General features: G+C 40.2%; 1 protein-coding gene across 1 annotated transcript; it reads left to right on the top strand.

Annotated features, from left to right (window-relative positions):
* Window positions 1–25,039, top strand: LOC145157304 (uncharacterized). The gene is made up of 4 exons (XM_079076363.1): window positions 1–100; window positions 380–688; window positions 24,378–24,496; window positions 24,581–25,039. Exons 1-4 carry the CDS (start codon window positions 1–3, stop codon window positions 25,037–25,039), a joined length of 987 nt encoding a protein of 328 aa, XP_078932489.1.
* The last annotated feature ends 1,668 nt before the right edge of the window (window positions 25,040–26,707 follow it).

Genomic DNA, 26,707 nt, shown 5'->3' with positions numbered 1-26,707 from the left:
ATGGTTAATGGTGAAATATGTCCTTCATTTACAGATGCATGTTATGCTCTTGGCCTCTTAGATGGTGATAAAAAATACATCGAAGCTATTAAGGAAGCAAGTCAGTCTGGATCCGGTTATTACTCACGATTCTTATTCGCTACCTGTTATTATCTCATAGCTTGTCTACCCCGGATGTTGTGTGGGAAAATACATGGGAACACTTGTCGGATGGAATTCTTTACACTCAACAACAAAGATTAAAATCTCCAGGTACTATAATATTCTTTACTTATTTATTTTAAAATACATATTTAAATCAATATACAACATTAATTTATTTCAAGAACAAATTTGTTTATATTTTTTTTTTGTTATTACTATACCAATTGTCTTTTAGGTTTATCACTTAATGAAGATCAAATTAAGAACCTGAGGTTGTTTGAGATTGAGCAAATTTTACTTCATAACAATTCAAGTCTCAAAAAATTTACAAGGATGCCTTTGCCTGATGCTAATTCTGTATCCTCTTCAAATAATCGTCTCATCAGTGAGGAGCTAGATTATGACATACTAAATTTAAAGAATGAGTTTGATCGGCTTTCTATTGCATTAACATCTGAGCAACAAAACATTTTTGATGATATCATGACTGCAATAAACAATAATGAAGGTGGTGTTTTCTTTGTCTATGGTTATGGTGGAACAGGTAAAACCTATCTTTGGAAGACATTATCTACCGCAGTTAGATGTAATGCTCAAATTGTTTTAAATGTTGCTTCAAGTGGGATTGCTTCTTTATTATTAACCGGTGGCAGGACAACACATTCAGGGTGTAACATCCCAAAATTCAAGCCCAAAAATTTCATTTTTAATTAACTGACTCATAAAAGCATTCATTAGAAAATATTGTGAAAACACGTCATCTCATAAAACAATGTATCATGTCTGAAACCCAAGTCATAAACTAATAACATATCAGAGTACAATCCCAGAAAACTCCATGCGAAAAAAATCATGTGTGTGTGATGCGATGCTACGCCGTCGGCTCCTTCCCCTTAGACGAAGAGGTACTTGAAACCAAAACTGAAACCGTAAGCACAAAGCTTAGTGAGTTCCAGTTTTGGTTTCAGGTACCTCTTCATCTAAGGGGAAGGAGCCGACGGCGTAGCATCGCATCACACACACACATGATTTTTTTCGCATGGAGTTTTCTGGGATTGTACTCTGATATGTTATTAGTTTATGACTTCGGTTTCAGACATGATACATTGTTTTATGAGATGACGTGTTTTCACAATATTTTCTAATAAATGCTTTTATGAGTCAGTTAATTAAAAATGAAATTTTTGGGCTTGAATTTTGGGATGTTACAAGTTCGTATCAGAGCCCTGGTTTGAGGGATTCGGACACACCCTCGGGAGTGTCTGGACTCAAACCGAGGGACTAAAAGATTTTTACAAGGGAAAAAGGGTTTTCTGAAATCTAAATGAAAGGACTGTAAGAAAGACAAGGTGTGTGATGCATGCGACTGGCCGGGCTCGAGTAAGTTTTCCCCAAGATACCCATACCTGATATGTTATGCTATATGGTTTTGATTTAGAAAACTGCATGCTAGAATAGGACTAAGGATCTAGGAGGATGCCTTGTGTGCCTGATATATGATTCTGAGAATTGCATGCTAGTTAGGGCTAAGGATCTAGGAGGATGCCTTATATGCCTGTTGTATGAGCTATATGCTAGGACTGTTTAGTCAGCAGTAGGATGACCTGTGTAGGTTATACCTGATTTGGTTACTCGATGCACGAATGCTGCTTGCTTTGTGCTATGGGGGTCCTGGCCATTTCCAACTAACTAAGGAGCGGATATGTAACAATACCTGCAAGTTAGTTAGGGGGAAGTAGTAGGGACTCCTAGTGCAGCTGATGACGGAGGGTAGGTCGGAGAGTGCCCTAGGGAAGCCTAGGATGAGGTCAGTGGAAGGGTATCGGTAAAAGGGACTTGGTGAAGTCGAAGCAATCCTTGAGGAAAGTACAGGTAGATGTGGAAGGTAGTATGGGCCCGTACTACTGAAAGCAGAGGACCCGTACTCGAATCAAGGAGGGCCTAGATGGAACCGGGAACCTTGGAGAGTGTGTTAGACCTCTCGGGAGTATGTATGATCCTGACATTTATGCATGTATTTTCAGCATGGTGACCACGCGACATGGAGCAGGAGGTTCCGGATCAGGATCAGGATCAGGATCAGGCTCGGGAGCAGGATCCGAGCAGGTTGATGACGAGCTGGGCGAGTTCATCGCGTCTGAGATCACGAGAGGCATCCTTGAGTCGACCCCTATCATTTTCGGGTCGATCAAGGAAGGGATTGTTGAGCTGATGGAGGATCGCCTCCGAGCATTTAGGAGTGATATGGTGTCTAGCCAGGTGGGTACGCACACACTGTCCTTTAAGGACTTTCGAGGGAGTGGTGCGCCAGATTTCCATGGGGTGAAAGACCCCATTGCTGCCAGGAGATGGATCGCAGACATCGATTCTGTGCAGCTGACGAGCTTCGGCCCGGAGGGGTCGAAGGTGAGATATGCAGCAGGATGCTTGCGAGACAGGGCCAGAGATTGGTGGGAGTCGGTTGGCGACTCGTTGGGAGCCTCGGCTGTTGAGGCTATGACCTGGTCAGACTTCGTGACTAGATTCAGGGCGGAGTTTGCGCCAGCTGTTGAGCTTCAACAGCTGGCTAGGGAGTTTTTGGACATGAGGCAGACTACGGAGACCGTGGCGGAGATCACCGGCAAGTTCCGGGAGAGGGCATTGTTGGTGCCCCAGTATGCGGGAGATGAGGATATGAGGAGGACCCGCTACCATGACATGCTACGAGCTGACATTCGGGAGCATGTTAGTTTTTCAGCTTGCCCTACCTTGGATTCCATGATTGCCAGGGCTAGGGAGAGGGAGATCGATCTGGAGCACATCTAGAAGAGGAAGGCAGTGGAGGGGCTGACGACTGGGGCTTCGGGGAAGAAGCCCAAGGGATCCGATGGTAGGCCGAAAGGCCAGGCAGGACGGGACCGCTGTGGGAAATGCGGTCGGTCACACGAGGGAGCTTGTCGCACTGGGCCGGGTTCAGGCTGCTATAAGTGCGGCAAGGTTGGGCATTTTGGCAGGGATTGTACTGCCCCCGCCCCCATGGTACAGATGACAGACCTGATTTGCTTCCATTGCAATCAGAGGGGCCATAAAAGGGCCAATTGCCCGAGATTGACAGCAGCGTCAGCAGCAGCGCCGGTCTCAGCGACGGCGCGAGTTGCAGATGGCCGGAAGGCCAAGACAGAGGCTCCAGTGGTGCGGAGCCGAGCATTTCAGCTGACAGCCGAGGAGGCACGCGCTGCACCTGATGTAGTGACGGGTATGATTCCTTTCTTATGCTTATATGTTATGGCGCTGTGATCTTGATATGTTATGTATGTGCACGGTTTAGGATCGTTCCATGTGAACGGTATTCCAGTTCAGGTATTGTTTGATTCGGGTGCCACCCGATCATTCGTCTCTCTTGCGCTTAGCAAGAAGTTTCCGGAGTCTTCGGGCATGTTGGATTGCCCTCTAGAGGTCGAGATTGCGGACGACCGGTCGGTACGAGCGTCCGAGGTCTACCGGGATTGTGTTTTGAGGCTGTTCGAGGAACGTTACCTGGTGGACTTGGTTCCCATACCCTTGCGGGGGAACAAGGTTATTATTGGTATGGATTGGCTGAGCCCCAATGGGGAAGTGATTGACTGCGCGCAACAGTCAGTGCGGGTTAGGACCCCAAGTGGGGGAGAGCTGGTGATTCAGGGCGAGAGGCCACAGCAAGGACCAGCTTTATGTTCAGCAGCGAGAGCTAGGCGTTACCTTCAGCAGGGTTGCGCAGGTTATGTCGCCTATGTTATGGATACCCGGGAGGTAGGTAGGGCGACGGTGGGCGATGTGCCCGTGGTACGAGAGTTTGCGGACATATTCCCCGAGGAGTTGCTTGGGATACCTCCGGACGGACAGGTGGAGTTCAGGATCGACCTAGTCCCTGGTGCGGCTCCGATAGCCAAGGCACCGTATCGGTTGGCTCCTCCTGAGATGCAGGAGTTGTCTACACAGCTGCAGGAGCTATTGGACAAGGGTTTCATTAGACCGAGCAGTTCACCCTGGGGAGCCCCGATTCTGTTTGTGAAGAAAAAGGACGGGTCGCATCGGATGTGCATAGACTATAGGGAGCTGAATAAGGTAACGGTGAAGAACCGTTACCCACTCCCGAGGATTGATGACCTCTTTGACCAGCTACAAGGAGCATCTTGGTTCTCCAAGATTGATTTGCGTTCAGGGTATCATCAGATGAGGGTCAGAGAGGAGGATGTGCAGAAGACGGCGTTTCGGACGCGTTATGGCCACTATGAGTTCGTGGTGATGCCTTTCGGGCTCACCAATGCTCCTGCCGCGTTCATGGACCTCATGAACCGTGTGTGTAGACCGATGTTAGACCAGTCTGTGATAGTGTTTATCGATGATATCTTGGTTTACTCCAAGACGCGAGAGCAGCATGAGGAGCATCTGCGAGAGGTTCTGGAGACTTTGAGGAGGGAGAGCTTGTATGCTAAGTTCTCCAAGTGTGAGTTCTGGTTGTGCGAGGTGCAGTTTCTTGGGCACCTTGTCAACCAGAATGAGATTTCGGTAGATCCGGCCAAGGTGGAGGCCATGATGAGATGGGAGGTCCCGAGGTCTCCATCTGAGATTCGGAGTTTCCTAGGATTAGCCGGCTACTATCGGAGATTCATTCGGGATTTCTCCAAGATAGCCGTACCCCTGACCAGGCTAACGAGGAAGGTCGTGGCCTTTCGTTGGGGGCCTGAGCAGCAGGCCGCATTCGAGACATTGAGGCAGAGATTGTGCGAGGCGCCAATCTTAGCCCTGCCAGAGGGCATGGAGGATCTTGTTGTATACTGCGATGCGTCCATCTCGGGTTTGGGCGCAGTATTGATGCAGAGAGGGCATGTCATTGCTTACGCTTCGAGGCAGCTGAAGCCTCACGAGGCGAACTACCCGACGCATGATTTGGAGTTGGGGGCTGTTGTGTTCGCCCTCAAGATTTGGCGTCATTACCTCTATGGGGTTCGTTGTACGATTTACACGGACCACAAGAGCCTGAGGTATCTCATGAACCAGCCAAATCTGAATATGAGGCAACGTCGGTGGTTGGACGTGGTGAAGGACTACGATTGTGAGATCCTTTACCACCCGGGGAAGGCCAATGTCGTGGCCGATGCGCTTAGCCGCAAGGCAGCGCCGATCAGGGATATCTGTCTGAGGATGACAGTGGTGACTCTGCTTTTGGAGCGGATCCGGGAGGCTCAGCAGGAGGCTATGAAGGAAGAACATCGGAAGAGCGAGCGGATTGTGGGACAGGTTTCCTCCTTCGACTATGATAGCCGAGGGTTGTTGACTCTTCACCGTAGGGTGTGGGTCCCTTATCATGGAGGTGTGCGCCAGATCCTGATGGACGAGGCACACAAATCCAGATTTTCTATCCATCCCAGAGCGACGAAGATGTATAGGGATCTTCGTCCCGATTATTGGTGGCCCTGCATGAAGCGGGACGTAGCATGGTATGTGGAGCGGTGCTTGACCTGCAGGAAGGTCAAGGCCGAGCACCAGAGGGCGTACGGCAAGATGCAGCCGTTGGATATTCTGATGGGTTTTGAGCATTCTAACACTTCCTAAGTGTACATGCAACCCTAATAACCTTGGATCTATGTTTGTCTAATTATCATGCAAAGTTGAATTCCAAGGTTATATTCCTATCTAGCATACATGGGGAACAAATTTTAACTTGCATGAAAGATAGAATAACTTACCTTGTTGTTGCTTATGATCCTTGAAACCTTGTGAGCCTAGCACCCCAAGTGTGATGCCTCAAATGCTTCACACAACACCAAATGCTTTTGGAATGACTTTAGAGAGAATACACACTTCTAAAATCGGCCTAGCCCTCTTGTTTCTTATGTGTAGCCAATTTTGGTGGAGAATGGGTTTCTTATATAGTGTTGACACATCTAGGGTTACACCATGTAAACCCTAATGTGTTATGACTCTTCATTTCCATGACCCATGGGTTTGTAACTCCCATGGAGCATCCATGGAGCATCCTATGGGTGGAACCCAACTTGATAATCCATGGAACTATTGGATTAATGTCTAAGTCCATAACTATAATTGGTAAGACTTGATCCGACCCGGCATGGTCCATTTGGGTTGCATGGCATCATGCATTTGGATATACTATAATGAGAGAAATAACACTTAAGGTTGGTTAATATATTATAAGTTCTAATATATTAATAAGGTTATTTAATTAGTATTGATCAAGAATTAATTTGGAATTAATTAAGTGATCAAAAGGAGACTAATTAAATATATGGGTTGATTGTGTAAGTCATTCATTCTTATATATGTGGGCTTGTGATCCAAGATTTCTTATGTTGGACTAAGTCCATGGGGTGACCCATGGATACTCCATGGAGGTTAAAATCCATGGAGCATAAGGAATGAGTAAAGTTATGAGTTACATGGTGTAACCCTAATAGCCACCATATAAAAGAATCCCATGGCTCAAGAAATCATGCACTAATGTGTGAGTGTGAGGGCTAGACGATTTCAAGGAGTGTTCAAGTTTCTCTCAAGTTATTCCAAGTGTATTTGGTGTTGTGTGAACCATTTGAGGTATCACTCTTGGGGCACTAGGCACTCAAGCTTCATGAAGACATTCTACATCAAAGAGGTATGTATTCTATCTTGTTATATTTATTATTTTGTATGCTAGATTAGGATAATACCTTGGATGTTCATAATTGTATGTATAATAGAGAAAACATAGATCCAAGGTATTTAGGGTTGCATGTACACTTAGGAGTGTTAGAATGCTCATAACCCAACAGTGGTATCAGAGACTGGTTTTTTTCTTGTTATACTTGCAAAAGTAGCTGAAAAATCGAGTTGGATGCATATATTCGATTGTTTTGGCTGGAATTGGACTAGGAACATTACCCTAAGATGTTTTTGTAAACTTGTTTTTGATGTGGTAATGTTCATGCTAATCCAATTTCTAAGATAATTGTCATAATTTCAAGATTTGTATTAGTTTGTATGTTCATGCTAATTTCTTGAAGATTGATGATTTGAATTATCTTGTTCTTATGAGGTTCTTAGATTAATAGAAAAGTTGTGTGAAATAGTTGTTTTCAATCCATTTTAATCTAAGAGTTGATTCCAAAGTGTGTTTTTGTAACTTGTCCTCAAGTTATATGAAAAGTCACATTTAAGAATCATAAAACTCATAAAAGTTGGCAAAGGTTACAAAATGAAGAGTCTAGTTCTAATTAAATGGTTTTATGACTCCATAACTTGTCCTCAAGTTATGGAGGTTCAAGAGTCTCTTCATTAAATTAAAAAAAAAGTGTAACCTTAATTAGTTTCATAAGTTACAATAAAAAAAAGTTATTTTTTTTATTAATTAGTTTAAAGTCTTCCATAACTTGTCCTCAAGTTATGGAACTTGAAGAGTTTTTTTTTTTTTTTTTTTTTTTTTTTTTTTTTTTTAATTAAAACTACTTTAAACTCATAAGTTATGAAATTAATTAGTTTTGAATAGTTTCAAAACTTGCCCTCAAGTTTTGGAATTTGAAAAGTTTTCACTTATGAATACTTTAATTCCAAGTTAGCCCTTAGAATTTTAAAAGTTAAAATTCAACCCTTATACTTTATAATATTATAAGTTAATAATATTTATATATATGTATAAGAGTAAAGTCAGTCTTACCGTTAGTAGGCCTCATTCACGAAGCCGGTCTATAAGGGGGGTATAAGGTTACTGCCTATAAAATGGCAGTTTAATGGGTGTCCACTCTCACCCACCGCTTCCTTGACTGTGGAGGGTCGTTAGCCGAACGGGTAAGACAAGGACTATAATTCTCCTTTCATTAAAAGTATTAATGATAAATACTAAGTAACTAAACTCTTATTAATACCCAATCTTAGTTACTTAGGAAAATGTGAATTTGGTGCTAACCCATGAAATTACACTTTGCACTTTGCTTAAGTCGTTAGTGGAGAGTGTGTGGTTAACCGGCACACTAACCTGGACTTAACAAGGTAGGCAAAGGGTAACTTAATATTTATCATAGTATCGGTGGAGCGTGTGTGGTTAACCGGCACACTGATTAAGGGGTAAATATTAAGGTTACCAAGTATATTTGCATGGTTATTCACACCTTGTTTTGTGATCCTCGGCATCCCAGTCACAAAACCTGAAGGGCACACTCGAGATTGAAACATGCCTTTGAACAGTTCAATGAATCTCAAAGATCTAGGACTTTCAAATCCAATTAAAACCTAATAAATTATTTCGTTTTTCATGGTGGAAATTGGTGAATCATCATTCACCTACCTTCAAATATTTTATAGCTTGGATTACGGCATCCCTCTTCTAAGTTATAAAATAGTTTGTTGGGTCCTAGCCTTAATATTTCATATTAGGTGTCATATTAAGGACTTTAAATCAACTATCTTGAATATCTCCCAAAAAGATGTCTGGTCTAGACATTTATGATCTTCCCAAATCTCTTGAAACAAGCTTTCCTAAATGAAGATGATGTCCCATGAATATCATACTTCTTTCACCTCCTCCAATTATTCTCCCTAACCCACAAGTTCCTAAAAAGTTTAAGGTCACTCAAGCCCTATTAGCAAGGCAAGGTCTAGGTGTGATCACATCTTGGAGTTGTAGTCACATATTGACAAGTCGGGAGAGTTGGGTGTCAAAGTCTTGAGAAAGTTGGTGGCTCAACTACTTTCTAAGTCACATAGTGAGTTCTTTTGGGAATCCTATGAAATAGACTAAGACAAGACCCTTAATGATCTTATCTATTTGCTAAGATCAACTTCCTAAAACGCTATGGACATTGACAATGATGACATTGGATATCCAGTAAAGCTCTCTCTTCCCAATGGAAAGGGATCGGCCATAGTCAACTCGGTTGACCCAATGGTAAAGAGAGAGGCGAAGTCTGAGATAGTCCCATTATCAAGGGTCCATAGGTAACTATTGCCAAAGGAAGGGGCATTGGTTACGAAGCTGCCAAATTTACCTAAGGATGTTAAAGTCAATAAGTTTGGCTCTACTTAAGGTAAAGTCCATTGTCTAACTCTATTAAGTACATGCTGATTCTGATCGCGAAGATGGATTTCAATCGCATGGTTCGGTGATCAGAATTTTGGGCTATTACTTAAGAGTTATGATATTTATATTGCTTAGGAATAGATAACAACAAGGTTTTCATATGGATTGTAAGGATAAGTTTTTCCGCAAAGTTTTAAAATAAAAGAAAAAGGTTTTGATTTTATTTATTTTAAGTATCCTTACAGTGACATTTGTGAAAAGTTGTTGCTTATAAGATTCCATTGATAGCAATATTGGAAAAATGGATTTGATTCTTTCGGTTGTGGTAGTGTCTAATATTACCAAATAAGGAAAGATTCTCATCACCCAAGGTTCAATTGGACCGAAACTTGGAATCATGCAAGTTGTATAGTATGATGAATGAGAACTTTCAGCTTGGAAAATTAAGACTAATTCCTTATGTGAATAAGGAAAGGACTAAGGGATCGAGTATACATTCTTGTGCACTGGTCAAGTCCACCACAAAAGATCAAGAAGACTATTCGTCATGATTTACTTAAGTTCAGTAAATATGGTTATACTTATAAGTTTAAGTATAAGTCTGTAGCATTGGAGAAGTTTCAATGTGAGACAGAACGAATAAGAAGAATCAAAGTATGGCAGAAAGATAAAAGTTTCTCAAATCTGAAAAGATGGGAGAGTACTTTAGTATCATGTTTATGATCATCTTAATGATTAAGATACCATATCAAAATTGGTCCTCTAAAGTCATCTTAGTGCATTCTTATGACTAAGAAGAGGAGTCATGAATTGTTGAAATGGTTAAATAAAAAAGATGAGTCATACTTCGTTCCAAAACAATTCTTAGAGTCATACTCCAAGATTGTAACTTGAGTGACATATCTTAAAGAGGGGTGTACATTTGAAACTGGTAAGTTGTGATGTTTTGGATAAAACAGAGACCAACTTAGGCCAATTGTGTAAAGTGTTAGTCTTGATAAAGAATCCGCACCATCTCTTGACTATTTGACCAAGGGAGTCTTATATGTCAAGAGGACAGTGGGAGTCTTAAAGCTCTTGAAAGTTTCAAGACTTAATCAAGAATAAAACCTAAAGTCCTTCACTAGCACACGACTTGAGGTTTATAACCTATCGTGTTGAAATTTTTGTGCCTATTCAAGTTGGCTTTGCATAGGAGTTCTGAGAGTTCTCAATTGGTTGCACAACTACTTGGAAGCAATGGCAGGCACCTGAGCTGCCAAATGGCAAGAATTTAAGATTGCACAAGTTTAATCAATATGAGTTTGGATTTGTCACTAACCTTGTCTTGTGATTATGGTTTTGACAAATTCACATGGATAAGAACACATACACTATTAAATCTAAGTGTCATAAGGTTTCTCTCCGATTCATGAAAATGATGGTGAGGAAACACTTTCACTAAGTAGATTTTAGCTAGATAGCAATTGTGATATTTGCATTCTCAAAGTCGTTAGTGGAGCGTGTGTGGTTTACCGTCACACTAACATGGACTTGTGAGAAGTGACAAAGGTCTAAACAATTGAGACTATGATTACGACATCCCTTTTCATAGTTCTAAAATTGTTTAGACACACATGTGAGCTATCTAAGAGAGGTGTATGATTTTGATAAAGTTTTATCAAAACAATCTAGTATCAGAAATCTGAACTTTAGTAAGAAAGTCAGCTGATTTCTGAGTACATGTCAAAGCTAGTGGGAGCATAAGTGTTATGCTAATAATCATCATGTTAGTGGGAGCATGATAATTATGACAAAGGTTGCAAGTTAGCAATGTTAATTATAGAAAACAAAAGTTTCAATTCGTGAGGTTGCAGGGGTTGAAAAAGTTGTTTTGCTATAATTAAGGGAGAGGAAATTATACTTCATTTCAATTCTAAAAGCTTAGATTGAGATTTTAATCGTATTTAATCAAGGATATATATATGAATTTCATGTTGGAATGGCTTAACATAAGGAAATTCTATATATGGGTCCATTATTTGCGTTCTAAAATTCGATTATGATTACGGCATCCCTTTTCATAATCTGAATTTTGAGAACTTGGCAAATTGAAATGGAAATATTATAGCAAAAGACTGGTTTAGTCTTTATGTGAGACATCATGAATCGTGTCCCATATGCTTCGGATATAGGATCGATTACATGTGCTATATTCATCCTTACTAAAATTTTCCAAATGCCTGGGGCATTATGAAGGGAAAAGGTCTAGAATTGGATATGACTAAAATGATTAAGCAATTGTCGAGGACAATCTAAGGTTTACCAAAGATTGGTTGCTCAAGGACAGTTGGAAGTATAATGTTAATTCTGGAAGGACCATATTGACATAATCTGTAAGGAGGCAACTCTTGTTCAGAAGTGATAGTCAAAATGGAATATGGAAATGTTTCAAAGTTAGAAATTATTCAATCTGTGTAAGATTAGGAAACTTAATGAAAGAAGGATGTTTCCAAGGAGCTGATCTCCTTTGGAATGCTCTGTAATGATTGTTGTCAAGTCTTTCTGACTTTGTGCATAATCATTAAGAGGAACAATGCATATAAGTTTAGAATCTAACAGATTTCAGTAAATGGCATGAATTTGGAATTCTTGCATTTGCAGTAAGGATTTGGGACTGTGAAAAGAGGATCATTGGAGTGATGTTCAATTGATCTATTTTACAAAGTAAAGATCATAGACAAACATAGTATGCATACTTGGTGTATGGCATGACTAGTGTTTAGAAAACATAGTGTACATGCTTGGAGCATGGGACAACTATTGTTTTAAATTCAAGTATAAAGTTGATAAAACCGAAACAATGAATAATGAGTAATCAGTATGGTGATAAATAAAAGTCTTTATTTATATTCATAGGGTTTGATACCATATTTGATTCATTTATTCTTGTGTTTCACTTTGCATGTTTTGACTTCCAGAATAACTAAGTCGCTCTTCCCGAATGATTAAGTTATTCAAACCATCCACAGTCGGTCATATGTTGGAAGTAGATATGAATCAAGACTGTCATGGGTTGGTTTGTAGAGGTCCAAGTTGGTGGACAAAGTGGTGCTACAACACTCATGAGTGCTCATAAGTTCTGAGTATTGGATTCAACCCGCGCTCATTTGAATCACTTCATGGATTTTATCACGAGTGATCATGAGACGATAATATCTTATATTCTTCAAACCTAGAGATATGAGTTGTTACTATGAGTTGGTTATACATTGATTGCACGAAAACGCATTGGTAACTCGATGTTATAAAACGTGCCTTTGTGTATGATTCAACAAGTAGTAGAACAAGTCATATGAGTCGAAGTTTATCCATTCCTTTTACCTTCGGGATAAAAGCGATATATGTGGGCCCCTCGATGATTTAAAGATGATACATGTGAGTGCTTGGCCAAGCCAGGACTGATTTGATTTGTTCAATCAGTCAGTCATCATGAATCGGAAATCGGGAAACAACAAATGGACAGAGAGAATGATTGATAATCCATGTCTCAGTCCATATGATATCTAGAATGGAGGAATATATGATCCCTTATCTAATGGACAAGTCATTGACAAGATTAGAGTTCTGTTAACACGTCAGAGTTCGACAGAAGCTTTTGAGAGCTACGATTGCTGATCGGTTCCTGAAGTCATACACAATAATAGTTTTAGACTTATCCAAGTGGGAGACTGTTGGATTAATGTCTAAGTCCATAACTATAATTGGTAAGACTTGACCCGACCCGGCATGGTCCATTTGGGTTGCATGGCATCATGCATTTGGATAGACTATAATGAGAGAAATAACACTTAAGGTTGGTTAATATATTATAAGTTCTAATATATTAATAAGGTTATTTAATTAGTATTCATCAAGAATTAATTTGGAATTAATTAAGTGATCAAAAGGAGACTAATTAAATAAATGGGTTGATTGTGTAAATCATTCATTCTTATATATGTGGGCTTGTGATCCAAGATTTCTTATGTTGGACTAAGTCCATGGGGTGACCCATGGATACTCCATGGAGGTTAAAATCCATGGAGCATAAGGAATGGGTAAAGTTATGAGTTACATGGTGTAACCCTAATAGCCACCATATAAAAGAATCCCATGGCTCAAGAAATCGTGCACTAATGTGTGAGTGTGAGGGCTAGACGATTTCAAGGAGTGTTCAAGTTTCTCTCAAGTTATTCCAAGTGTATTTGGTGTTGTATGAACCATTTGAGGTGTCACACTTGGGGCACTAGGCACTCAAGCTTCATGAAGACATTCTACATCAAAGAGGTATGTATTCTATCTTGTTATATTTATTATTTTGTATGCTAGATTAGGATAATACCTTGGATGTTCATAATTGTATGTATAATAGAGAAAACATAGATCCAAGGTATTTAGGGTTGCATGTACACTTAGGAGTGTTAGAATGCTCATAACCCAACAGGAGCCTCTTAGCCCACTATATAAGATATGGAAGATTTACATAATCTACCCATATATTTAATTAGTTATCTTTTGATCACTTAATTAATTCTAAATTAATTCTTGATCAAACTAATAAATAATATTATTAATATATTAGAACTTATAATATATTAATAAACCATAAGTGTTATTTCTCTCATTTTAGTTTATCCAATTGCATGGTGCCATGCAACCCAAATGGACCATGCCGGGTCGGGTCAAGTACATACCAGAAATAGTTATGGACTTAGACACCTTATCCAACAGTCTCCCACTTGGATAAGTCTAATAACTATAACTGCAATACTTCAGGAACCGATCGACAATCGTAGCTCTTTCAAGGTCTCTCGGAACTGAGAAGATGATGATACGCCATTTAAGATAAGTGATCATATAATCCTCTGTTCTAGATATCAGCCGGACAAATACATGGAACAATGTCTTACTTATTGTCCAACAGTTTGTTTCCCGATTTCCGATTTGTTTGACAAAGAACTTAATTGAACACATCAACTTAGTTCTGACCGGGCCCGGTACATAGGTCAAACAAAATCATCGAGGGGCCCAGATATCAGCTTCTAATCCAAGAAGGAACAGATAAACTTCGACTCATATGTTTGTTCTACTACTCATTGAATTATACACAAGAGCACGTTTTATAACATCGAGTTACCAATGCGTTTTCGTACAATCAATGCATAACCAACTCATAAGTAACAAATCATATATCTAGGTTTGAAGACTTATATGATATTACCGTCTCACGATCACTCGAGATAAATTCCATGAAGTGCTTCCAGTGAGCGTGGGTTGAGTCCAATGCTCAGAACTTATGAGCACTCATGAGTGCTGTAGCCATGTCCAACAACTTAGACCTCTACAACCAATCATGACAGTCTTGATTCATACCTACTTCCGACATATGACCGACTGTGGAGGTTCGAATAATATGATATACCAAACATAATTATTCTGGAAGTCAAAACATGCAAAAGAAATATAGTAAACGATCGACAAGAGATAGCAACACTTTACTCATAAATAAAACACCTTTTATTCATCATCTAATGTCAATTACACTTTGCAAATTTCAAGGTTATCTAACTACTAAATCTAATATCATCCTTCAGCCCGAGTCAGTCCCTTCGTGAGGGGATCTGCTGGATTCTCATCCGATGATACCCTCTTTGCCACGAGGAGTCCTTCTTCTATTCGATGTCTGATGAAATGGTATTTTCTGTCGATGTGTCTGGATCTCCCGTGATCCCTTGGTTCCTTGGCTAAGGCAACTGCACTTTCACTATCATAGAAAATTTCCATTGGCTCTTTAATAGTTGGTACAACTCCAAGGTCTCCAATGAAGTTCTTCAGCCATATCGCCTCCTTTGCTGCCTCGCTAGCTGCTATATACTCTGATTCGCAAGTTGAATCAGCCACTGTCTCTTGCTTGGAACTCTTCCAAGAAATTGCTCCTCCGTTTAACGTAAAGACCCAGCCTGACTGAGAGCGGAAATTATCCCTATCAGTCTGAAAGCTAGCATCACTATACCCTACAACTCTCAAGTCTTCACTCCCACCGAGGGTAAGGACCCAGTCCTTAGTGCTCCGTAGGTACTTGAGGATATTCTTTACCGCAGTCCAGTGTGCCTTGCCAGGGTTCCCCTGATACCTGCTAACCATGCTCAAAGAAAAGGCTACATCAGGTCGAGTACACGTCATAACATACATGATAGATCCTACAGCCGAAGCATAAGGTATTCGACTCATTTCTGCTATCTCAGCCTCAGTACTAGGGCTTTGTGTCTTACTCAATCTGGCTTTACTCTGGATGGGTAACTCTCCTTTCTTGGAGTCCTGCATGCCGAATCTCTTCAGCACCTTATCCAAGTAGGTACTCTGACTAAGTCCAATTAGTCTTTTACTCCAGTCTCTCAAGATCCTTATCCCTAGAATATAGGCAGCTTCTCCTAGGTCCTTCATAGAGAAACACTTCCCAAGCCAGGACTTAACTTCCTGCAGAGTTGGGATGTCATTTCCTATGAGTAGTATGTCATCCACATACAATACCAAAAAGCTAACTATACTCCCACTAGCCTTGACATATACACAAGATTCATCTTCACTCCTAGAAAAGCCAAATTCTTTGACTTTCTCATCAAAGCAAAGATTCCATCTGCGAGGTGCTTGCTTTAACCCATAAATGGATTTCTCAAGCTTACACACTTTATTAGGGTACTCTGTATTGACAAAACCCTCTGGCTGACTCATGTAAACATCCTCAGCCAACTTTCCATTAAGGAAAGCGGTTTTGACATCCATTTGCCATATTTCATAGTCATGAAATGCAGCTATGGCTAACAGAACCCTAATAAACTTAATCTTGGCCACTGGAGAAAAGGTCTCATCATAATCAACTCCCGGAGTTTGTGAGAAACCCTTTGCAACCAGTCGTGCCTTATAAGTGTGTACATTACCATCCATGTCGGTCTTCTTCTTGAAGATCCATTTGCACCCTATAGTCTTACGACCTGGTACATTCTCAACCAAGTTCCAAACTTGATTGTCATACATGGACTATATCTCGCTGTCCATTGCCTCTTTCCACTTGGCTGACTCAGGGCCTGCCATGGCTTCCGCGTAACTGTTAGGTTCATCCAGACCTATCAGTGTCTCATCACTGATAAGTGTATCACCTTCCGCAGTAATATGGAATCCATAGTAATGCTCAGGTGCATTCCTAACCCTTGTGGTACGCCTCAGAGGTACAGACTTGTCAATTGGCTCAACAGGAGTTTCCTCCTCAAGTTGAGTGCTAGGGTTTGAAGTTCCTTCACCACTTGACTCTTGAATTTCTTCAAGGTCAACTTGCCTCCCACTGTCTCCTTGGCTTATGAACTCTCTCTCTCGAAAGAAAGCCCTCCTAGCTACAAAGACCACATTCTCACTAGGTCTGTAGAAGAGGTAACCAAAGGATTTCTGTGGGTAGCCGATGAAAATACACCTCTCACTTCGAGGTTCGAGCTTATCATGAGTCTCACGTCTCACGATAGCCTCGCAACCCCAAATCTTAATGTGGTCTAGTTTGGGTACTTTGCCAGTCCACATCTCATGAGGAGTTTTGGCAACTTTCTTTGTGGGAACTAGATTAAGGATATGGGCGGCAGTCTCTAAGGCGTACCCCCAAAATGAGATTGGTAGCGAAGCTCGACTCATCATGGAACGAACCATATCCAACAAGGTTCGATTACGCCTCTCAGCTACACCATTCAACTGCGGTGTCCTGTGAGGTGTCAATTGTGAGACAATCCCACATTCCCTAAGATAGTCGAGGAACTCTGAACTAAGATACTCACCACCTCGATCGGATCAAAGCATCTTAATGTTCCTGCCCAATTGATTCTCGACTTCCTGTTTAAACTCTTTAAACCTCTCAAAAGTCTCTGACTTATGCTTGATTAAGTAGACATATCCATATCTACTGTAATCATCAGTAAAAGTCAAATAATAACGATTAGCATCCCTTGTGGCATGTTTGAAGGGCCCACACACATCCGTGTGTATAAGATCCAACAAACCTTCACCCCTCTCACAAGAACCTATGAAGGGTGACTTTTTCATTTTTCCAAGTAAGCATGATTCGCAACTATCATCTGACTTTAGGTCAAATGACTCCAATACTCCATCCTTTTGGAGTTGGCCGATGCGTTTCTTGCTTATATGTCCAAGACGACAATGCCATAATGATGCTTTATCCAAGTTATTATCATTAACAGAATCAATACACAATACATTATTTCCTAAGTTATCAACCACATATACAGTTTCATACACACCATCACAAGGTAATGCTTTAAAATAAAGAACATTATTAAAGAAAGCATTAATCGAACCAACTTCATTATCAAATGAAAAGGTGAAACCTTGTTTATACAATGCATGAAAGGAAATAATATTTCTTGCCATTTCTGGCGAATAACAACATTTATTCAAATCTAAACTAAACCCACTACTTAGCGATAAAGTATAAACTCCAATCTTGGTGACAGGTAAAGCTTTCCTATTCCCCATGATTAAGTTTATTCTTCCATGCTCCACATTCTCACTTCTTCTTAGTCCCTGCAAATCAGAACAGATATGAATACCACAACCGGTATCAAGGACCCAAGAGTTAGAATGGGGTGAGTTATTAGATAAGATAGTGTAAATACCTGCATGGTTGGGTTTAACTTTCCCATCCTTCACATCTTGCTGGTATTTTGGGCAGTTCCGCTTCCAATGTGACTTTTCATGGCAATAGAAGCATTCAGCCTCTTTTGGGTCAGAAGAAGGAGTGACGAAACCTTTCTTGGTTCCACTTGAAGAAGAGACATCAAGGGTCCTAGCCTTGGTACCCTTCGAAGAGCTCTTCCTCTTCTTCCCTCTACCTTTCCCGATTGCCAAAACCGGGGCGGAGTTTGGAGTAGGAGTGTTAACAACCGACTTACCCTTAAGACCTGTTTCTGCGGTCTTGAGGAGTCCCTGAAGTTTGCTGAGTGTGACCTCTTCCTTATTCATGTGATATGTCATGTGGAATTGATCATAGCACGATGGTAAGGAGTGCAAAATGATATCTATTGCATGCTCCTCAGGGAAGTTCACATTAAGCTTCAGCAACCGATCCACATACCTTTGCATTTTCTGCATGTGGCTCGTGACGGATTCCCCGTCCTTCATCATGGTTGTTATGATAGAGCATATGATTTCATACCTCTCTTGTCATGCACTTTGATGGTATCTTTCCATCAGATCTTGGTGCATTTCAAAAGGGTAGAAGTCCTCATAGGACTTCTGGAGTTCCGCTGTCATGGTGGCCAACATGATGCATGCCACTTTTGTAGCATCCCTTTCATGTGCCCGGAAGTCAGCGATATCCTGGGGAGTTGCAGTGGTCTCATCAATCTCCTTAAGCTCCTTGTCAAGGACATATTCTTTGTCCTCGTAGCGAGTAATCATCCTGATGTTTCTGATCCATTCATTGAAGTTGGATCCATCAAAAGTGACTTTCCCACACAAGTTCATAAGGGTAAAGGAGCCATTAGGATTAGAGCCAGAAGCAGCATTGTTTGAAGACATCTGAAAGAAGAGAACAAGATTAGTTTAGATATTAAGAGAGTCCTTAATAAAACACCCAAATGTAATATTAAGGCTAGGATCCAATCACAATATATTATAACTTAGAAGAGGTATGCCGTAATCCAAGCTATAACATATTTGAAAGGTAGGTGAATGACGATTCACCAATTTCCACCATGAAAAACGAAATATAGATATTAGGTTTTTAATTGGTTCTTAGAAATTCCTAGATTCTTTTGAGATTCAATGAACTTTTCAAAGGCATGTTTCAATCTCGAGTGTGCCCTCCAAGTTTTGTGACTGGGATACCGAGGATCACAAAACGAGGTGTGAAGTAACCATGCAAATCACTTGGTACACTCAATGTTTATTACGCAATCGATGTGCCGGTTAACCACACGAGCTCCACCGACCTATAATAAACTTTAAGTCACCCTTTACCTACCTTGTTAAGTCCAAGTTAGTGTGCCGGTTAACCACACAAGCTCCACTAACGACTTAAACAAAGTGTAAAGTGTAATTTCATGGATTAGCACCTTATTCACATTTTCCTAAAGTAACTAAGATTGGGAATTTAATAAAAGCATTTAGTTACTTTATAATATTCATCATACTTTTAATGAGAATTTATAAGTCCTTGTCCTACCCGTTCGGCTAACGACCCTCCACCGATCAAGGAAGCGGTGGGTGAGAGTGGACACCCATTAAGTTGCCATTTTATAGGCAACAACCTTATACCCCCTTTATAGACCGGCTTCGTGAATGAGGCGTACTAGCGGTAAGACGACTTGACGTTATACATATATATATTAGTAACTTATAATATTATAAAGTATAAGGGTTGAATTTTAACTTTTTAAAATTCTAAGGGTTGGAACTAAAGTTTTAATCAAGACTTTACATGTTCCAAAACTTGAGGGCAAGTTTTGTAAACTTCCAAAACTTTTCATTTCTTATAACTTATGAATTAATTGAGTAATAAAAATGAAGACTCTTCATTTTTATAACTCTTGTGTTCTTTTAATGGCTTTAATAAAAGTGAGACATTTGGTTTTCCATAACTTGAGGACAAGTTATGGACTCCATTAAAACACATTATGATCATGAATTAAACTACCATGAAGGTTACAAACAATTCCTATGATCATCTAATCTTCATAAGTTCAAGAACATGAATATGAACACTTTCAAGAATCAAAAATTACACTTAAAAAAAACTTGTAATTTTAATAATTGCCATTGTAAATGGATTAGCATAAACATTACACCATCTAAAACAAGCTTTAAAACATCAAAACAGTTTAGGATAATGTTTCTAGTCCATTTCCAGCAACAAATGTGCAAACTTTCATACGAGCAGAAAACAGAAAAATGATTTTTTTTCAAGCTGTTTGCACAAAAAAAAAAAAACAACAAACAAACCTAGGCTCTGATACCACTGATGGGTTTTGAGCATTCTAACACTTCCTAAGTGTACATGCAACCCTAATAACCTTGGATCTATGTTTGTCTAATTATCATGCAAAGTTGAATTCCAAGGTTATATTCCTATCTAGCATACATGGGGAACAAATTTTAACTTGCATGAAAGATAGAATAACTTACCTTGTTGTTGCTTATGATCCTTGAAACCTTGTGAGCCTAGCACCCCAAGTGTGATGCCTCAAATGCTTCACACAACACCAAATGCTTTTGGAATGACTTTAGAGAGAATACACACTTCTAAAATCGGCCTAGCCCTCTTGTTTCTTATGTGTAGCCGATTTTGGTGGAGAATGGGTTTCTTATATGGTGTTGACACATCTAGGGTTACACCATGTAAACCCTAATGTGTCATGACTCTTCATTTCCATGACCCATGGGTTTGTAACTCCCATGGAGCATCCATGGAGCATCCTATGGGTGGAACCCAACTTGATAATCCATGGAGCCTCTTAGCCCACTATATAAGATATGGAAGATTTACATAATCTACCCATATATTTAATTAGTTATCTTTTGATCACTTAATTAATTCTAAATTAATTCTTGATCAAACTAATAAATAATATTATTAATATATTATAACTTATAATATATTAATAAACCATACGTGTTATTTCTCTCATTTTAGTTTATCCAATTGCATGGTGCCATGCAACCCAAATGGACCATGCCGGGTCGGGTCAAGTACATACCAGAAATAGTTATGGACTTAGACACCTTATCCAACATATTCTACTGTGGAAATGGGAGGATATTACGATGGATTTCATCACAAAGCTTCCCAGGACCGCGCGGGGAGTGGATTCGATTTGGGTCATCGTCGATCGATTGACCAAGAGCGCTCATTTTATTCCGATTCAGGAGAGCATCTTGGCGGAGAAGCTGACCGACATTTATATCAGAGAGGTGGTAGCACGGCACGGGGTGCCAGTGTCGGTGATTTCAGACAGAGATGTTCAGTTTACTTCCAGGTTTTGGAAGAAGTTTCATGACGAGCTGGGTACTCGTCTGCATTTTAGCACCGCCTTTCACCTGCAGACGGATGGTCAGAGCGAGCGGACCATCCAGACGCTAGAGGATATGCTGCGGGCATGTGCTTTAGACTTCGGAGGTAGTTGGGATACCTACCTTCCGTTGGCGGAGTTCTCATATAATAATAGCTATCATGCGAGTATTGACCGTCCTCCCTTCGAGATGTTATACGGGAGGAAGTGCAGGACCCCGATATGTTGGGGTGAGGTTGGCCAGAGGGTCATGGTGAGCACCGAAGTGGTGCTCAAGACGACAGAGAGAATTCAGCAGGTTCGGAGCAGACTTCAGACTGCTCAGAGTCGGCAGAAAAGTTATGCCGACAAGCGCCGATCGGACCTGGAGTTTTAGGTCGGGGATATGGTTCTCCTGAAGGTGTCGCCATGGAAGGGCGTCATCCGATTCAGGAAGCGAGGCAAGTTGGGTCCCAGGTATATTGGACCATTTAGGGTTATAGCCCGGGTGGGCAAGGTGGCGTATAGGCTGGATCTGCCAGCCGAACTCAGTCAGATCCACAGCACTTTCCACGTTTCCCAGCTGTAAAAGTGCCTGGTGGATGACTCAGTAGTGGTGCCCTTGGAGGACATTCAGGTCGACGGCAGCCTGAACTTCATTGAGCGACCTGTGGCGATCCTCGACCGGAAGTCGAAGGATCTGAGGAACAAGAGAGTGGAGCTCGTGAAGGTGCAATGGCAGCACCGGAAGGACTCGGAATGGACTTGGGAGCCGGTGGACGAGATGATGGAGCACTACCCAGAGCTGTTTCAGGATCAAGCAGCAGACTTCGAGGACGAAGTCTAAAATAAGTGGGGGAGATTTGTAGCACCTGGTTCTTGGTACGTATTTATTCCTAAGTATTTTGCATTTTTGGCCTTGGACTCGGCGAGTTGAAGGACCAAATCGCCGAGTAAAAGCGGGACGGGACGTGGGATTTAAGCGATGGACTCGACGAGTCGGGTCCCGGACTCGGCGAGTAGACGCTGTCTGGACAAAAACCCTAATCCAAGGGTTTGCACCCTATTTAAACAATGTTATGTCGGCCACAACGTCCCTTATGCTCCCAAAACACCTCTCATTGAAACCCTAGCCGTCAGTGAAGCAATCTAAGCCTTATTGGTGGATTTTGGTGCTTATGGTCTTAAGAAGGAAGGAGAAAAGCTTGAGGAAGCAAGTAGAGAGCAAGGGAACCCGATTTTGTGCACCTTCTATAGCTCATTGAAGGTAAAAAGCTGTAACCTTGCTCATTCATTTGTTAGATCCCTCTTTTGGGAGATTTAGGGCTTTTATAAGCCATTTTTGGTGGCCAACCATGTTTGCAAACATGGTTGGGGGTTTAAGCTTCTGAATCACATCATTAAAGGAGTCACTAGGCAGATTTGGGTTGCTTTTGCACCCATGAAAGGCCCCATGTACCATAGGAGCTTGTTTTATGTCTTTTGAGCTCAAAGTCCCATGCAAACACGTAAAGTTTGTAACTTTATGTGCTAGATCGATTATAGAAGCTTGGATCTATCTTTTGATCAAAGGTTGTACATCAGAAATCAAAGATTTAGAGTGTGGACGTGACCAACTCGGCGAGTCCGTTATTGGACTCGACGAGTCCGAGGCTTTGAGCCCCATATCTGTTGAGGGTCAAAGGAACCCAGTTGAGTGTTAGAAGGTTTGCAACCGGACAGAAAGAGTTACCCAATGCATTGGACGTGATTTTAGACCTGGAGTTCATGGGACTCGGCGAGTGCTAGAATAGACTCGGCGAGTCCAAGGCAATCTTCTTAAGGATGAAGATGAACTCGACGAGTTGTTCATCAACTCGGCGAGTCGAGGACAGAACTTGTTCATCAGATGAAGGTGGACTCGACGAGTTGTTCATTAACTCGGCGAGTCGGATGAGTTTTCATGTGATGTTCATCTGAGAGAAGAACTCTTCGAGTTGACGGCCCAACTCGACGAGTTGGGTCATGGATGAGGACGAGTAAAGGGTGAGGGACTCGGCGAGTTGACGACCCAACTTGGCGAGTCGGGTCAACTGGAAGTTGACTTTGTCTTGGACTTGGTTGGGGGTAAAATGGTCATTTTACCCTAAGAATAGATATCAGTTTCTAACTAAGTGTTGTGGGGATTATAGCCGGAGGATTTCCGGAGCAGCAGCGGACGGAGGTTTCCCGCACAGATTATCAGCAGCTACTTGTACGAGGTGGGTTACCTTCCAGTAGGGGTGGGTCTAAGGCCAGAATGCCGGCCCACCAAAGAGGAGTATTTAGAAGATGATTGTCTTTGTGATAATTATCTTGGTCTGGTTACGTGTTTTGGTTATGGGTTATATCTGTATGATATGTTACGTGCATGATAGGGATAGTTCCCTGACAGTGGTCCTTAGGACCGAAGGGTAGGTCAGTACCCGGATATGCCTGACTGTATGCTTATATCTTGCTATTGTATGCTAGTGGTAGGGGTGGAATAGTCCCCAGTTACCGGTTGAAAGATACCGATGATGATTACCGGTTGAAAGATACCGATGATGTTTACCGGTTGAAAGATACCGACGAAGATTACCGGTTGAAAGATACCGATGATATTGTATGGTATGTGGTATGTTGGGGGAACTCACTAAGCTTTGTGCTTACGGTTTCAGTTTTGGTTTCAGGTACCTCTTCGTCTAAGGGGAAGGAGCCGGCGGCGTAGCATCGCATCACACACACATGGTTTTTTTCGCATGGAGTTTTCTGGGATTGTACTCTGATATGTTATTAGTTTATGACTTGGGTTTCAGACATGATACATTGTTTTATGAAATGACGTGTTTTCACAATATTTTCTAATGAATGCTTTTATGAGTCAGTTAATTAAAAATGAAATTTTTGGGCTTGAATTTTGGGATGTTACACAGGGTTTATAATTCGTTTAGTTCTTACTGAGGTTTCTATTTGTTCCATATCACGAGATAGTGAACTCGCCTGTTTATTACAAAAAACCTCATTAATCATTTGGGATGAAGCACCCATGATTCACAAGCATGCATTTGAAGCTTGAGATCGAACTTTGAAAGATATATTCAAGTGTCATAATCCTAGAAACTCAAATTTGCCATTTGTAGGGAAAGTAATTGTTTTTGGAGGAGATTTTAGACAAATTCTGCCTGTTATCCCAAGTGGTAGTAAACAAGACATTGTCAATGCTTCATTAAGTTCATCATATTTTTGGCAAAAATGCAAAGTCTATCAACTAACCAAGAATATGAGGCTAACTGTCGGAAGTGATACATCTGCTTTTCAACAGAAACTGGATTTTGCAAAATAGCTTTTGGATATAGGAGAAGGGAAACTTGGTGGTTCTAACGATGGCGAAGAGATTATTGATATTCCAGAGGATCTTTTAATTAATGATCCTTATGATCCTATAGGTTCATTAATTAACTTTGTATATCCTTCAATTCTTGAAGCTTCTAGCATTCCAGAATATTTTCAAGAAAGAGCAATACTTGCTCCAAAAAATGAAGTTGTCGGAAAAATAAATGATCATTTGCTAGAATTATTTCCAGGAGATGAAGTCGAATATCTAAGTTCGGATAAACTATGTGAATCTGAGTTTGTCCATGATCACTTTGATGTCAATTTATACTCACCTGATGTTTTAAATGGTCTTAAAATCTCAGGTTTGCCTAATCATAAGTTAGTTTTGAAAGTCGGGGTTCCAATTATGTTACTGAGAAACATTGATAAAAAAATGGCTTATGTAATGACACTAGACTACATGTGATATCTTTGGGCAAACGTGTTATTGAGGCAGTTATCATAACTGGAAGTAATATTGGAAATCAGACCTTTATTCCAAGAATGACCTTAACGCCATCTGGAAAAAAATCCCATTCAAATTCCAAAGAAGACAATTTCGATTAGTTGTTTGTTTTGCAATGACAATTAACAAGAGCCAATGACAGTCCTTATCTAAGGTTGGTTTGTTTTTAAAAGATCCAATTTTTACACATGGTCAACTATATGTTGCCATATACAAAGTTCAAAGTAGAGAATGATTAAAATAGTTAATTTTAGATAAGGATTGTAGACTTACAAATAAAACTTCTAATGTTGTTTATAAAGAAGTTTTTAGAAATTTGTAAGTTGTTTGTAAAATGTTGTTCCTCACAACATGTTTTCTTATTATTAATAATAAGACTTTGTTAATTTTTCTTTTATAATTTCTTATTTTTTATAATATACGTTTATTTTAACAACTTAATTTTTTGATTTATTTACCAATTTTAATTTACTTCACTTATTGGTGTTGTTTTATTTTTACAATAAATTTAATACTTCATTATATTATTTCGTAACTTTTTTTTTATTCACAAATAAAAACTATATAATATATATTGAAAATTAATTTCACATATTTATTTGAATCAACGATTTTAATTTTACATAACTATATAAAATAGCTATTCATTAAAAATTTAATTATATTATTTGATTAATAATTACGACATTTTAGTATGAAAGTGTAATTAATTTCTCAACCGTGGTTCCCACTTCCCACGGGTTATAAGGCTTTGGGGAGTGGTCACACTCACCCCACTGAAAAAATGTTGCCACATGTGCGCCACGTCAGCTTTACAACCAACCCACCACCAACCCACTAAACATTGGAAATGGTTACCACTCCACAATTTTTTTTTTTTAATTTTTTAATTTTTTGAACATTATTTTAATTAAAAAGCATAATTTATAACATAAATTAATTTTTTAAAACATAAAAAAAATAAAACCACATTTCATTAATTAAAAACATAGAAATTTAAAACTTAAATTACTAAAATTAAACATTACATTGTCTAAATAAAATAAAATTTTAAAAACATGAAAAAACATAGAAAAATTCTAATCGTCGTCGTTGTCGTCACCGACATCATCCGCCTCGTTGTCACCATCGTCATCCTCCTCGTCGTCACCATCGTCATCCTCCTCGTCTTCACCGTTATTTTTCCCTTGAAATTGTCTTTCCCATATGTATTCGGTTAAATCATGTCGTAGATTGTGATGTGTTTCACGGTTTTGTATTTCCAAAACCCTTGAGAAGTATGTCGGGCTGCCAACTTGTATTACTGCAGGTGGATGAAGTATATTGTTTGTGGTATATGAGCATATATCCATACCCTCTTCTTCTATTATCATGTTATGTAAAATAACACAAGCAGTCAACACCGTCCTCAATTTTTCTCTGTCCCATGTTCGTGCCGGATGTTTGATTTTTGCAACTTTTGTTTGAGGACTCCAAACGCCCGTTCTATATCATTCCTTGCAGATTCTGATGCTAACTTGAACATTTTCCGTTTATCGTCGGCCGGAAATGTGCATGACTTGAAAAATGTAGCGTATTCTGGATATATCTCATCACCTAGGTAATACCCATATTTGTATTCATTTCCTT

This window comes from Lactuca virosa, chromosome 2 (assembly GCF_052849685.1).
Source record: "Lactuca virosa cultivar CGN04683 chromosome 2, Lactuca_virosa_CGN04683_v6, whole genome shotgun sequence".
Lineage (NCBI taxonomy): Eukaryota > Viridiplantae > Streptophyta > Magnoliopsida > Asterales > Asteraceae > Lactuca > Lactuca virosa.
The sequence above is the reverse complement of the archived record's forward strand: the minus strand, read 5'-3'. Positions and strand labels throughout refer to the sequence as shown.

Coding starts and splice junctions, on each gene's coding strand:
- LOC145157304 (XM_079076363.1), top strand. CDS start 1: ATGGTTAATGGTGAAATATGTCCTTCATTTACAGATGCATGTTATGCT. Junction 101..379: donor CGAAGCTATTAAGGAAGCAA/GTCAGTCTGGAT, acceptor ATTGTCTTTTAG/GTTTATCACTTAATGAAGAT. Junction 24,497..24,580: donor ATTTTTGGCAAAAATGCAAA/GTCTATCAACTA, acceptor TTTGCAAAATAG/CTTTTGGATATAGGAGAAGG.